Source organism: Onychostruthus taczanowskii, unplaced genomic scaffold (genome assembly GCF_017590055.1).
Source record: "Onychostruthus taczanowskii isolate IOZ18803 unplaced genomic scaffold, ASM1759005v1 scaffold122, whole genome shotgun sequence".
Taxonomy (NCBI): domain Eukaryota; kingdom Metazoa; phylum Chordata; class Aves; order Passeriformes; family Passeridae; genus Onychostruthus; species Onychostruthus taczanowskii.
The window spans coordinates 851,270-865,309 of record NW_024498374.1 but is presented as its reverse complement, the minus strand read 5'-3'; the positions used below and the strand labels follow the sequence as shown (position 1 = coordinate 865,309).

At 37.2% G+C, this 14,040-nt stretch overlaps 1 protein-coding gene across 2 annotated transcripts in view; it reads right to left on the bottom strand.

The window, feature by feature from the left end:
- Positions 1-10,038: 10,038 nt before the first annotated feature.
- Positions 10,039-14,040, bottom strand: part of CEP120 (centrosomal protein 120) — a 38,240-nt gene continuing 34,238 nt past the window's right edge. For both annotated transcript variants that reach the window (XM_041395985.1, XM_041395986.1), the window contains exons 20-21: positions 13,554-13,699; positions 10,039-12,886 (exon numbers count right to left, since the gene is read on the bottom strand). In XM_041395985.1, coding sequence (XP_041251919.1) covers positions 12,646-12,886; positions 13,554-13,699 — 387 coding nt within the window. In that variant the 3' untranslated portion in view covers positions 10,039-12,645. The remainder of the gene's footprint in view (positions 12,887-13,553; positions 13,700-14,040) is intronic.

Genomic DNA, 14,040 nt, shown 5'->3' with positions numbered 1-14,040 from the left:
ATGTCAAACGTTAGACAATAAGGGTAAAAAAGGCCAAATTATTTTCCTCTCTCTGCCATACCATGACACAAGTGTCAAGCCCAACACAGCCACATGACATGAGCACGGCTGTGTCAGTTCAAGGCCAAAGCCAAGCCTTATTCTCACCTCTCTCCTCACCTGCTGACTGCTTTGGACTCTCAGCTGCACTGGGGCTGGTGGATGCTGGTTCCCACCACGGGGAAGGGTGGTGGGACAGCCCTCCCAAAGACTGGGTGAGTACTCAGCATCTCTACAGATACCCTGTTTGCTCCAGCCTCCCTGGGGCACTGTGCCTGGCAGTGGGATACTCATGGAGTCCAGAGGGAAACTGAGCTGAGCTACCCACACTCCCAGCTCAGGATGAGCCTCACAGACACACTTTGCAGGTAAATCCCAGACTCAACTCTCCTCCCTCTTCATTTGCCAGTGAAATTATGGCTTCTTATTTTTAAAAAAGTGTAGATCTTGAAATTCCCATTGTTGAGTGCAAGGCAGAGGAGTTAGCAAATCTGGTTTAAAACAAGGTTAGCAAATCTGGGGCTTGCCAGGGCCATTCTTTTAATGGAGGAAAAGAGAAAGAAAAAAAATCCAGCAAGTGGTGCAACAACAAAGAAAATCCCTTTTTGATCTATCAAGCCTCTTTCTCCAGCCTCTGTGAATGCCTCACCTCCTGCACAGTCTCTGAATATAAACTTTGCCCGGCACACTCAGGGTAATCTTTTCACATCATAAAACTTATAATCCTCTTAAAGTGGTTTCGTAGGGTTTGAGGTATGATGCACTTATCAAATAACTGAAACAAATAAATCAGCTTATTTAGGCTGTGGTCTGAGTGTGTGCAGCTCAGCGCGCACAGCGAGGAAGCCAGTGCCATACCAGCATTTGTATACATTAGCAACAAAGCTGTCTGTGACAAGCTGTCCTCTGCACAACTAAATATTTAGTTGCATATCATAAGTAACTTCTTAAGTGATTAAAGAGAGAGGGTGCTCTCTGTCCGGGCTGGCGCGGGGGAGCAGCCGGCAGGCGCGGCTTTGCGCAGGGAGGCTGCCCGGGCACACCCCGCGCTCCTTCCCGGCAGGTTTGCCACGTGGGGACAGCCCCGGCCCTGGACCTGGTCTTCTGTCACCCTTCTCTGCCCAGAAACTGGCTCTGAACAGGCTCCAAGCTGATTTCTTGCATATTTGTACCGAGTTCAAGTTTTCAAATATTTTTCGCTAGCTTTTATTGGGGTTAGGGCAAGGCTTATTTTTAACCTGCCTGTATTTATGGATTTCTGTGCTTGCATACTTCTCGCATGTGCAAAATTAAATTAATAGAAAGATTTCATGTTGAAGAAGTATAGAATAGATGTTTGATATAAAGACATTATGGAGAAGACATTCATAAATTCAAAACCTATTCCTTTGTACAGTTTAACTTCAATCAACAAGCTAGAAAAGCCACCCTAAATTTGCTCCCAGTATGTTTTCCTGTGTGTACAATAAATGCTTTCTTCAGATGTCTCACGCACCATCACAGCAGCCCTCACTTAAAATGTTGTGTTTGTTAGGATATAGACACATGCTTAAAAGTATATTTTGAATTTGCAATTTCACCTAGGGAAAAGGAGAAGAAAGTCAGCCTGTCATTGGGACAAGAGCTGAGTTTTTCTATGTGGGGATCTCTCTTCTTCCTGCTGCTTCCTGTCCCTTCTCTGCTTCTCCTGCCCAGAAGATATTCCAGCTTCCACTTACTCTGAAGTGGAAAACTATAAACTATTTAAACTATTTTTAGGATTCTGGATGTCTCTTCTGTTTCAGTATGTGCCATGTGCAAGAAAAGAGCAGACCAGGATCAGGCCATTATCCCACGTGGATGAAGTTTGGAGAGGTCTGATGGTGCCAATGTCTTCTGCATCCCTCAGGATATGAGAGTGCTTGATGTACCCAATACATTTTATCTTGTCTCCAAACTGCTCCTTGCTGTCCCATCCCTCCCTCAGGTGCCTTGGCCACAAAGGATGCTCCAGCTCTGCCAGAGCTGTCCTGGGCACCCGGGCATTGTGCAAGAGGTGCTCCAGGATTTGGGAGCAGCTCTCATGGGGAAAGCAGTGGCCCAGCCCTCCCTATTTCTTGTGGAGATGTTTGTTTATAATCAGATGCTGGAAATGCAAAACAGTTTTAGCTACCAAAAAGACCTACAAGAGTTTGCTCTGCTGTTGATGGCATGGAGGAATTTTTAAGACCTTGTTTCCACAAAACACTTCTCAGAGATTTGCTACTTGCATCTGGGAGAGCTGCACAAGTATAGCAGCACCAACATCTTCTTTTCTAGTACATGTTGGGTTAATAGGAAAATTAAAGCACAAGTAAATATTCAACAGAAAGTAATTTCAGTCTGTCATGATAATAATATACATTTATAAGTTATCTAAAGTAAAGTGAGCCATATTAGCCTGCAGCAGCTCTGAAACCATTATGAATTATTGAATAAGTAATCTTTATTTTTATAGTTATTGACATAATAAATATATTTGCTTGAAAACATCCGGAGCTGCATAGGCATAGAAGTATTTATGAGCCTGTGCTCTTTACAGCACTGTTTTACAGGGTGCTGTCAGCTGTGGAGGAGAAATAGGAGGAAGAAGGTTTCACCTCTAATGCTCTTGGCAGGAGATACAGTGTTTCAGTCAGCCCCATCTCTGCAGGCCCTCATCTTCATGGACCATTAAATAAATAAAAATATCTAGGTGAAAATGATGTGACTTGATTTCCTTTTTTTTTTTTTTTTGATGGTTAATTCTTCAGTGTCTGATAAATAGACCTGTAGTCCTCCAATAATGCTAGAGTAACATGGAACAGCTTAATTAACTTAATTTAGTAACAGAGAGAGCTTAAATTAACATTAATTTGATAACAGAGAGCAGGCTTTATACTGCCACCAGATCATCTCTGGAAGAAATGAAAAATTTATAGAGTTTCAGGCCCAAATGCGCTGTCAAAGTGACAGGTGATTTGCCAGGCAGAGTTGAAAATCTTTGCATGCAGCACCTGGGGAGAGGCACAGTGGCTGCAGTCTCATCAGAAGTCGCCACTGCCAAAGACACTTTGCCAAGGGCTGGGTGGGACCTACTGTGCCACGGAACACAGAACCTTCTCCACTGAGGGAGGTCTGCTGGGACATCACTGAGGTGCAAAGCAAAAGGTGCTGTGTTGGGAATTGCAGTGTGCCGGAGCGTGCCCACACACCACGGGAGGTGCACTGGTCCTGCCAGGGGTGTCACGGCAAAACCCTGTCCTGGAACCTCACAGCTGCTTCAGCACCCCTGGGCCAAACACTGGCATCTTCTGGAACACTCCAGGGTGCAAAGTATTTGCAGGAAAAATCTCTTTCTGCAGTAAAATCTGCATTATATTTTTTGCTTGTCTCCTTTAGGCAGTAAATGTATCATCAGTGGCTCTTAAATTTCCTGAAGTAAAAAAATTAGCAATTACTAGCCATGAAATCACAGAAGTGCTTGCTCCTGCGAGAAAGCAAAGACACAAAACCAAATCAGCAGCACATTTTAAAGAGCTCCTCTCCCTGGAATGCAAGGCCAGACAAAGATTTAGCCTCTTTTTAAAATTTAGGTCTAGTAGAACATCATGTCAAACCTCACACACTCAGAACAAATCAGTCTTTATTCAAATGTGAAAATTTAAGCATAAATTGCTGGCTGCTCAGCTCTCAAAACAATGTCACGTTACAAGAAATGTGATGTTTTGAAGAGAAACAGGAAAAAATTTATCAAAGTTTTTGTTATTATTGCATTATCCTCCCGCTTGATCTACTAGCTATAGATACTTGGTGTCTGCTTAAGTGCTTTCCATTCTTCCCATAAGCAAATTCTGGTTGAAGACTATATATCATTTTACTCTTGATCACTGCTAGTCTCAGTACCTCATTACAGCAGACCATTTTTTGAAACTGAGCTACAGCCCAGATAAATGATTGTATAAAGTTTTAAATAAACATACAACATTTATGTTATGTTGTTTCTCAGGGATGATTTATAGTCATTTTCTTCATCCAGTCCTGAGCTCTGGACATAAAAGACACTGAGCTCTCTGCTGTTTATCCAAGCTAAATCCTCTGTTTGTTCTGCATAAGCGTTCTTGATTCTATAATATATTGCAGGCTTTAGCTTCAGGTTTATTCCCTCTGGGATGGTGGAATTAGATACATTAACTGACAAAGATAAGGTAGGGACATTGCAGCTTAATAGCCATTAAAATAGATACTGTGATAATAAAAATGGAGTTAGAAAAGGGAGTCAAGGTTGTGATATTTTAAAAATATGTATTGATAAGACTTACATGAATAAATGCAAGATTTGAGAAATCTCTGTAAAGAAACCCCCAAATGATGGTTGGATTTGGTTGGGTTTTTTTTCATAAGAAGAGAATTAGAAATAGAAGATATTGTGAACCAGATTACAAGTTTCCTCTTGTGTCCTCAAAGAGAATTTTTTTTCTTACTAAAATGACTTTATGTAATCTGGCTGCTGAGCCATTGAAGTACTGCTCTGTGCTACAGAAGAAAAATCAAGAAAGCACCATGAGATAAAGCAAGCTTCTCTGCCTTAAAAAAAAAACAAAACAAACCCACAAAAAACCTGTGTGGATTCTTTTTATGATGTTCCTTTTTTTATCAGCATATTTTAAAACACACACACACACAAATATAGACCTTTGTTCAAATCACGTAGGGCAGTCAATTTCCTTCATACTGATATTCTTCATTACAGTCCTTGTTCCTCTGTTAAAAAAGCAGACATTAAATGCCTGCTTTCTTCTCTTGCGAGCATAGAAAAAATTTTGAACTAAGCCCAGTAAAAGTTGCTTTGTATTTTGTCTTAGCATTAATTCTTACATTTTTGTGTAAAAAAGAAGTGTTAACAGTTAAAGACCTAATGCCTAAAACAGCAGGAAGATTTTAAGAATTATAGTCTTTAATGTGACATACTCTAAATCATCTCTTAGCACAGTATAAAAGTTAGCTAAGGTTTTAAAGGCCCTAGATGGACTTTCATTTTTTTCTAAGTCAGGATTAACTGGTGTATAAGTAACAGGCTAGGTGCTTTCACTGCCAAAAATTATCTAACTTAAAGTTTGAATCTTGTAGTACAGACAGCAGTCCTGCCTGTACCCATAGAAGCTTGTTATTTTGTGGTACACAAGTTAGTATTCTGTCTGTGCTCTGTAAAAAATTGCATTCCATAAAGTATGAAAAGCCTTTTTATCTGAAACTTGTGTGGAAAAATAAGCAGCGATCAAATTTAACACATAGGAAGGCTTTTCTCTCTTTCTTGTTGTTGTTGTTTTATTCTTCAAGCATTTATTTTAGTTAAGATAGTCTACTTTTAGAGTTGTGAGGTACTTCCAGAAATAAGGGTGCAGATGACATGAATGACTTACTCAATGAGCATAAAAGGAAGGAAAAAGGAAGGAAAAAATAAAACTCATGAAAACCTTCCAATATTTGTGAAAGGCTGCCTGAGTAAGCATAAAAATTTTCTTTAAAAAGCAAACAAACTTATTTTATGCATATACTGCTCTTCAAAAATAATTATTTGATCAAGGTTGCTTAGTCAAATACAATAATAAAGTAGCACATAATTTCTCTGCATGTTTAATTATCAAACTTTTCTATCATTCACTATAAAGAAACATTTTGATTAACTTGTATGCTAGTGAAATCTGCTATTCTCATCATCATGATTACATTTTATAATAGGAAAAGGAGAGAGGAAAAAAAAATGGGTATGTGTAAAAGTCCACTCTGACAAAGAAGCGGGAATTTCTTGCATACTGGGCAAGGCTAAGATTTTGTGAGCTGCAGTAGAAGTATCTTTTCCATGTGATGGAAAATGCAGTGATGCAAAGTCACCTCCTTCTCCCCTGCGGCCCAATCTGTGGCCCAGCATCCCCTGAGTTTCTGTACTGAGCTCCAGATCGCGATACTTTGTGACCATCTCATGTCATGTGGGCAGTGGCCTGCTGGTTTCACAGCATTTGAGAATTACTTAGATAAGAGTTGGCCTCCCCCACCTTCAAGATTAATTTCTAGAAGTATATGTCATGTTTGTTAGGATAATAAGGATTTGCTTTTATTAGTATTTCAATACTAATAAGTCATTAAATGATTTTCCTATAAAAGTTTTCACTAAAATCCTTGCAATTACTTATTTACTCAATAGATGGGACATGGCAAAAATGCTTGACCTTTTCTTTATCAAATAGCTGTAACAACCAAGCATTAACTAGCTATTCATCAAAGCATCAGTATAATGAGGAATCACCTTCACCTTACCAAGAGAGAAACAGAGTAAGTAGTACTACCCCATAGCAATAAAAAAATCTTGTTTGGGGCAGACCCAAAACTTAAAAAAAAAGTTGTCCTTTTTTCCTGCCATCAGCAAATAATTTTATTTAATTAATTTCTTAGCAAAAAGATTAACCTAACCTTTCATGGAAGGCTGTGGCCATAGACTCCCTCAACTTCCCTAGAAAGAATGTACTGATTTATCTACTATAAAAGAGCAAAGTAAATAGCTCATACTCATTTGCTGAAGAAGCATCTCAGTGGAAGCCAGTATCTATCCCTTTAAGGGCATTCAGACAACTGCAAACAACACAAATAGCTGGAGTTTAAAGCAGTTTGTGAACCACTTACACAGAAAAGCTTTTCCCACATTATTCTCATTTTGCTGATAGGAAGTGAAAGCCTAGAGCCCTGTTTAAGATCACTCAACACCCCTATAACCAAGACGGGCAGAGAAACCACAGACTTGGCGTCCAACCCTCAGCCTACCAGTGGGATCACCTTCATGAACAACTCAGGAGAGATTTTGCTATGTTGCACAAACATAGTACTGTAACACAAGCTATGAGTCAGGATGGCAAACCATTGCTAGTCCCTTACACAGTTTGAGAGACAATGGCTTTTAAGATGCCCTCCTGCTAAGCCTTCCTATTTCTAACTAGGAAATGCAGACAAGCTGTCTGCATTGATGATGACATAGGTAAATTAAATGGGATCAGTAGCATAAAAATGTGTATCCAGGACCATTTTAATGATTTGCCATATATATTCAGCAAGACAATAGTCAGTGAGCAAAAAAAAAAAAAAAAAAAAAGCAGCCACATGTTCTGCACTATGTGTTAGAATGGGGCAGGAGCTAAAACTCACTTAAGAGACACATAATCATGTTGTTGAGGTGTGCAACTTTTTCCACAAACAACAGTTGCTTCTTATAGAGATGTACCTACAAATTCCCTAGGGTACTGGTGTGTTCTTGCTTCTAATATTCTATGTTTGGGGTTTTTTTCTTCCTTTTACTTTGGGATATCAGCCCCATTTATTCAGTCCAATTGTTTATTATCAGAGAGTCAGGATAAACCCGTAAGTTAGAGTATTTAAATCATTGCATCCACATTCAGGAAAACTGCAGTAAAAAATATTATTGCTATGGAAACACCAAAATGTTATCTAGACTGAGCATTCCCTATACCTGGCCTGAAGGGCTCCAGGAGCAGCAGATAGGCTCTGTGCTTTGCCCCAAGTACACATGGGCATTCATGGCACCATGCCCACAGTCCTGGCTCTAACAGAATACTAAACTGTTATCCATTCAGATGAGAAGCATCATGTCTACTTCGTATCTGACATGAATGGGATGCAACTTTGGCTTTGTCCATGCTTAATTATAAAGCAAATAGCAGCTCATGGTGATGTCCACCCCTCATCTGGATGACCTATTGTATTACAGTATTAATCTTGTTGTTAAAAATAGCCTGTTCAGGCAAACATACTGATGGTCTGGTGTCTGTACAATGAACATCTCATAACATGAGGTCAATAAAATTGTTTTCTGTACCTCCAGATCAGAAAACTAAACCAAAAAAACACCCTCACTTATCCTATCAAGCAAATATGCAAATGTTGGAGATTTTCCGTTACCTCTTCAATTTTACAAAAAATATATTAGCTTGATTGCCTGCTCCTCAAACCCTCGTGATTTAATTTTGTTGCTCTATTTACATTTGTCTTTGTAAACCAAAATATATGATATTCACAGTTCACGACAATTTTTGAACTTTAACAGTTTTTTTCATAGTACATTTGAAGCCATGAGCAACACACAGTAACTGCTGAAACAGTAGTAGGCTGTGGACTGTTCTCCTACACTCCACCTGCCCCAGTAAAGCCCTTCTAATGTTTGATGCCATATTATTTTGTCAATGCAGTTTTGTGTCAGTAACTGCATTAAAACCTTTTGCTCAAACACTCAGTGACACCACACTTCCATAACTATCTACTCGCTACATATGTTGTTGGAACAAAACTTTTTGTAGTAATACATAAATTGTTTAAAATGCTGTCAAACTACCACAAGTTTTACACTTGGAGAAAAGAGTACTGGACTACAAAGCAAGGGACATAACTTTTCTAGCAGCATTATTAAAGGGGACTATTTTAGTCTTCAGTGATGGGGAACAGGCTGTAGCATTTTTTCAAGTTCAGAACAGAAAATAACTGTACTTGCAAGAATTCAATTACTCTGCATTAAAGCTGCCATGGGGTTACTGTACATTTATATATCAGAAAGTCAGTAAATTATTTTTCTATAAATTAGTCTCTCAAAGATGATTTTTTTTTCCTTTCTGTTCTGAATGCCAAACTCCTGACTGCTTCTCCACTACAGGGACTTCATATCTGGATAGCCGACATCTGTAAAAACATTTCTAATGAAAACACTACTAATACAACCCCCCGGAGAAACAAATGAAATGAGATCTAAGTATGCAGCCGTCTTTATATAGCTCTGTCTTTAACAATAGCAAGGCTAGTGCTTCCCATCCAAGCCTTGACACAGGTCATGATCATTTAGGCACAGTAGTAGCAAAATAAATAATTGTGTAAATATGTAATAACTGGTATAAATACTCCAGTAGCACTTAGAAGATATGATAAAAGACTTCTGTTTTTAGCTGTGCATTAAGGTTTATCTCAGTGGATGGAAGGGAGAAGCATTTAAACTGCAGTGAAGGAGAGCTGCAGATTGAATACTTAAAAGCTCAGTGCCAGATACAACAATGCTTCTTTTCCACAACAGCAGTTTAGAAAGCATATTAGTGTTAAAAGTGTTGGATCACTATTGAAATATTACAGAAACAGTGGTTAGAGATTTGCTCCCAAATAAAAAAAAAATACTATGAAGATCAGTAATGTAACTATATACTTAAATAATTCAGATTCAAATAAAAACTGCACTATTTCTAAAATAATTGGACATATTTTTTTCACAGATATATGTACAAGCATTCCGCTGCTTTAATATATAAACAAGAATTTAGACACAATTTTTCTGTGGAAAAATCTAACAATTATTAGGAGAAAAAGGTCTATTTCTTTGTAAGATTTCCCAACTTAGTGAATGCTCCGTATCAATCAAACACTCCATCCAGGTTTCCAGCCCTACATTTAAACCTGTAGTAAGTAATTTGAGGCAACAGCAAGTCCTTACCACTGGAAGAAAAACTACCACATAAAGACACAGGGAGGGATCATCTGCCTGAAGATCATAATCAAAAAACAGTGCTTCTAAATGCCCTAATTTCAAAGTGGACTAGTGCTTTTGCTAGACTAGACTAGACTGTACAAGTACAGGCTATAATCAGTTTCCTTATGCAAGTTCTGGGCCCAAATCCTAAGGCAGACGACGTTGGAACTGATTTGACATGGAAGTGACCCCCCCCCACCACCTGGGTTCACAGAAATGTATTGGCAAGGGTACTCGGTTTGAAACCATTCCATCAGCTTCCCTAGTGAAACCTGGGTGCAATAAAATCAATAGCACTTTGCCAGAATTCCAGGAGGGTCTAGCAGTTGCTCCTCTTCCCACCATGTTTTCTCTGACCTATGGAACCAGGACTGAACCTGCAAACACAAGTCTCACTTCCAGCAGCCTTTATTTATCGGGTAAATTAAAATGAGCTTCTTATTCCATGCATTTGTTCTCATGCAATGGAGATTGAGATACAAATTTTGAGACATTTCTGATTAAAATATGGTTGTTGGTCTTTCCACTGAATAAGCTCTAAAACGGCTTTGAAGTAATAAAAAGGCAAATGGAACCCAACATAAAAATTTTCTTTGAAAGACAGTAACATTGAGCTCATGTCTGCTATACATATCTACTACAAACATATTTTGCTTCTGGACTAGTTCAGACTGAAGTAGAGACAAATTGTGCTGGAAAAAAATTAAAACATACAGCTTAAATTATCCAGAATTTCCTCATTCTAATACAAACAATGAACACTAAGAGTAATGATTATAAAACAAAACATTCTATGTAAGTAGTTTTAAAAATCACACAATTTATGCTTTGCACCTTGTAAGCTGTGATCTTTCAAAAGGCTAAATGGACCCAAAATGGCTTAAATTAAGTTCATAAATGTTTTTAAAAAACAAGCATTCTATGTTTCATTTTACTTTGATTTGCGAGAAAGAAAACTCAAGTTTCTTTTTAAAACATACAGCAACATGATTGCAATTTTTTTACATGCAACAGAAGAGACTCAATTAAAAAAATCATTAAAAAACTGAAAAGTGACAATTAACTTTCATTAACAAGTTTTTTATTTTATAGATTCAAGCACTAAAGACAGTCATATGACTGGAAATAGTAAACAAAACTTGCTCAAATCCATAGTTAAAAAATAAATGCCAAGTCCTTAATATTTACTTGAATTTTAATTTTATTTCATAAAATAATACACCTGAAAATTCATAAAATACCAGTTCAAAAATCAACCAGTAATGAAAATTTAGTCAACACTGTCTTTGCAATATTTAAGTCTCAGGCACCCTCCAGTGTCTAGAGAAGAAACTACACAAGTGAGCAAGCATTTGAAGAAAAAAAGCCATGAACGAGTTTTCCTGTCAAGATAGAAGCTTCCTGCATCATTAACAATAATTGCATATAACCCTGTATCAGTGATATCACACTCCATGATGTAAAAAGTATTGTAAAATTGCATTTCATGGATTTCTATGGGACTTAAGAGGGTGGTATTTTCTTTGCTAGTGGAGAGGGATCTCTAAGCAATCTCTTAGAAAAATACTTTTAAAAAAGCATTTCTTACAAAGTCTGGTATTAATAAGTATTTAAGTATTCCTCAGGGAATATGATCTCAATGTTTATACAGCTTGTTTATAACTTTTCTAAGGAGTCTAAATGAATAGTTTATTTAGCAGGACTTACACTCATTGTAAGGAGGAGGACAAACAATGCATGGAGAGCTAAAGCCAGATACAAATACCCCTCCTCCCATTTTATAATTAATACCACACAAAACTGGAAGGTCACATGTATACAAGCCTCTCTATGAAAGTTCACTGATTTTATGCAAAAACCTAAACCACTAATTTTTCCATAGGTATCTTCGTTCATTTTAAAAGTAATAAATCATAAGATGATTTTTTACTTGACATTCAAATGGAAGTAGTTGTGACTACAGGACAGACAAGAATGCCTGTTGAATGGACAGGGTTCTAAGTTACTGTTACTAGGTAAATCTACACAAACCTAACAGAAATGGAATGAAAGCTGGAAAACAAAAGTTTTTCAATTGTGATTATGGACAAACTAAAGTTAATTATGGATTTCTCCCTTGCACACTGTCAAACAAGAACTTCATATACAATTTAAGTGGTATTGAGTGAACATGTTTTGAAACACATATTAAGTAACTTGAAATTGGTTACATCCTGATTAAAAAAAACACCTTGACTTAGAAAAGATCTTGTTTTATGCTTGTGCTCAGAATTATGGCTTCAGGTATCTTTCCTCATTAGGGATTGATATAAGAATGCATGTGTACTTCTGAATAAGGTCTTCATCCTCCTGGGTATAGCCTTACTAGGACATGTGCAAAACTGCTAGGGCAACCCTGGACAATCAGGCTAGTTAGTAACTGATTCGGCTTCAGTTTCATAAGGATTGATTTTTCCCCCTCACACTCAAAACCTTATCTCTTATTTACTACATAACTTAGTTATGTTAGCTGCAGTCAGAGAAGCAAAAATTTATTATTTGTCATTTAGTAAAATGGGTCAGTGTTTTAGTTCCGCTCAGAATTAAGGGTTTCGTCAGAGAAAACAGCTGATGTCAATTTGCCCTAGTCTAGCTGAAGATATTTTTAAAAATGGAATGAAATCATAACAACATTGACTAAAAACCTCTTAGAATCAATATTAAAAATATTACTAATAACCCTAGTCAGGGGGATACAAAAAGAGGTAGGAAACATCTCAGAAGAGGGTACACAAGATAAATATATTTACACACCTACAATCATATATATATATATATATATATACACATATGAGTATAAAAACATTAAAAAACAGTAATTGCCCCCATAAAACTTACAACTGTGCTTAACTTGACATGTTGCAAGCATTTACATTGACTTCAAAGAGAGCTGACCATAATGTGCAAAACAAAGCGTGATGTTATATATTTCACAAAGTACTATAGGCTTATAAAAGTCACTCTATTCAGATTTTGGCTCTAGAACTTTTTGCATGTTCTTAAACAGTGATGTTCCTTTTTGCAATTGCCTCTCTGATTTGACGATCAAGTTCACTCACAATATGGTCTTCATGATTATAGACTCCTGTTCTCAGCAGGGTATCCCTCTCTTCTATCAGACGAGAGAGGTAATCATCTGTATTCTCATTTAGTTTTCTACAATGAATACTATCCACTCTACCAGCAGAATTATCTCTAGCATCCTGCAATTTCTTTCTCTCCTCTTCTTGTTGTTTTAGCCTGATATAGATAAAATAAAAATTAGAGAATATTAATCCTCACTTGGATTATCTACTGAACTACAGAGTAAAATAAACAAATCTGGAGAAAACAACTACAACTAAAAAGAAATGCAATACTTAAATATTAACAAAACCTTTTGTAGGTGTGTATCTAACTGTACTTGCTATCAAAGCTACTGCTTGGTAATGTAAACTGCACTCAAATTAAAAAGGGTTCAACATAGAAAACTAGTGCAGACAGCTTTTGGAGGACAACATGAGATAAATTTAAAATTTTAATGTATTCAAAATAAGAATAAAATGTGCCTTGTTCTTTTCTTAATGCAGCAGCTATGCTTAGAACTGAAGATTTAAAATAGACAAAGAGCTTGGTGCTATACATCTGTGACCTTAACAAAAAAAAAAAAAAAACAAAAACCAAAAAAAAAAAAAACAAAAACAAAAAACCAGGTGGTGTTAAACATGTATTTTTCTATACTGCTGTACTGTTGCATTTTACAAATAGGCAATCTTTACCTAAGGGATACTAATCTGTGTTCTTTCACTGAACTGACAGCAAATTATAATCTTGATTGAATTGAATCTTCTCCTGTTTTGAGACTCACAGCAAGAAAGTAGAAGGAAAGGTGACAGTTGAGGAGGAATCTTACAAATACTTTTTATACCTGTTAAGTTCATTTCTGATATCCTCCAGCTCTTGTCGGTCTGTTTTCCCCAGCTCTTTCTCTTCTGCTGCCAAATACCGCAACCTCATGTGCTCAAGCTCTTGTTGCTGCTTTTTAAGGTGAGCCATTGCATTTTCTTGTTCACGCTGTGTGGGAAAGGGTGCATTTTCAGTTGACTACGTGATTACATGTAAAAGTGCTAATTATAGCGACAGAGCAGAACTTTAGGAATGAAGTTAGAACAATTACATCTCCAGGAGTATTAGAAATGTAGGAGTTAACAGAATGTCTTAGCTAGTGGAATTTATAATGCAGTAAGACCACTGACTATCACCATCACAGTAAACCTGTCCAGGCTGGATCAACTGCAGCCCCATCACAGATATCTTCCCATTAACAAAATAGCAAAATTATTAACAAACCCTCTTACTAACTCTAGCTTAAGTTGTTAGACATGAAACTTACAGTTCTGGAACTGCTCAAGCTA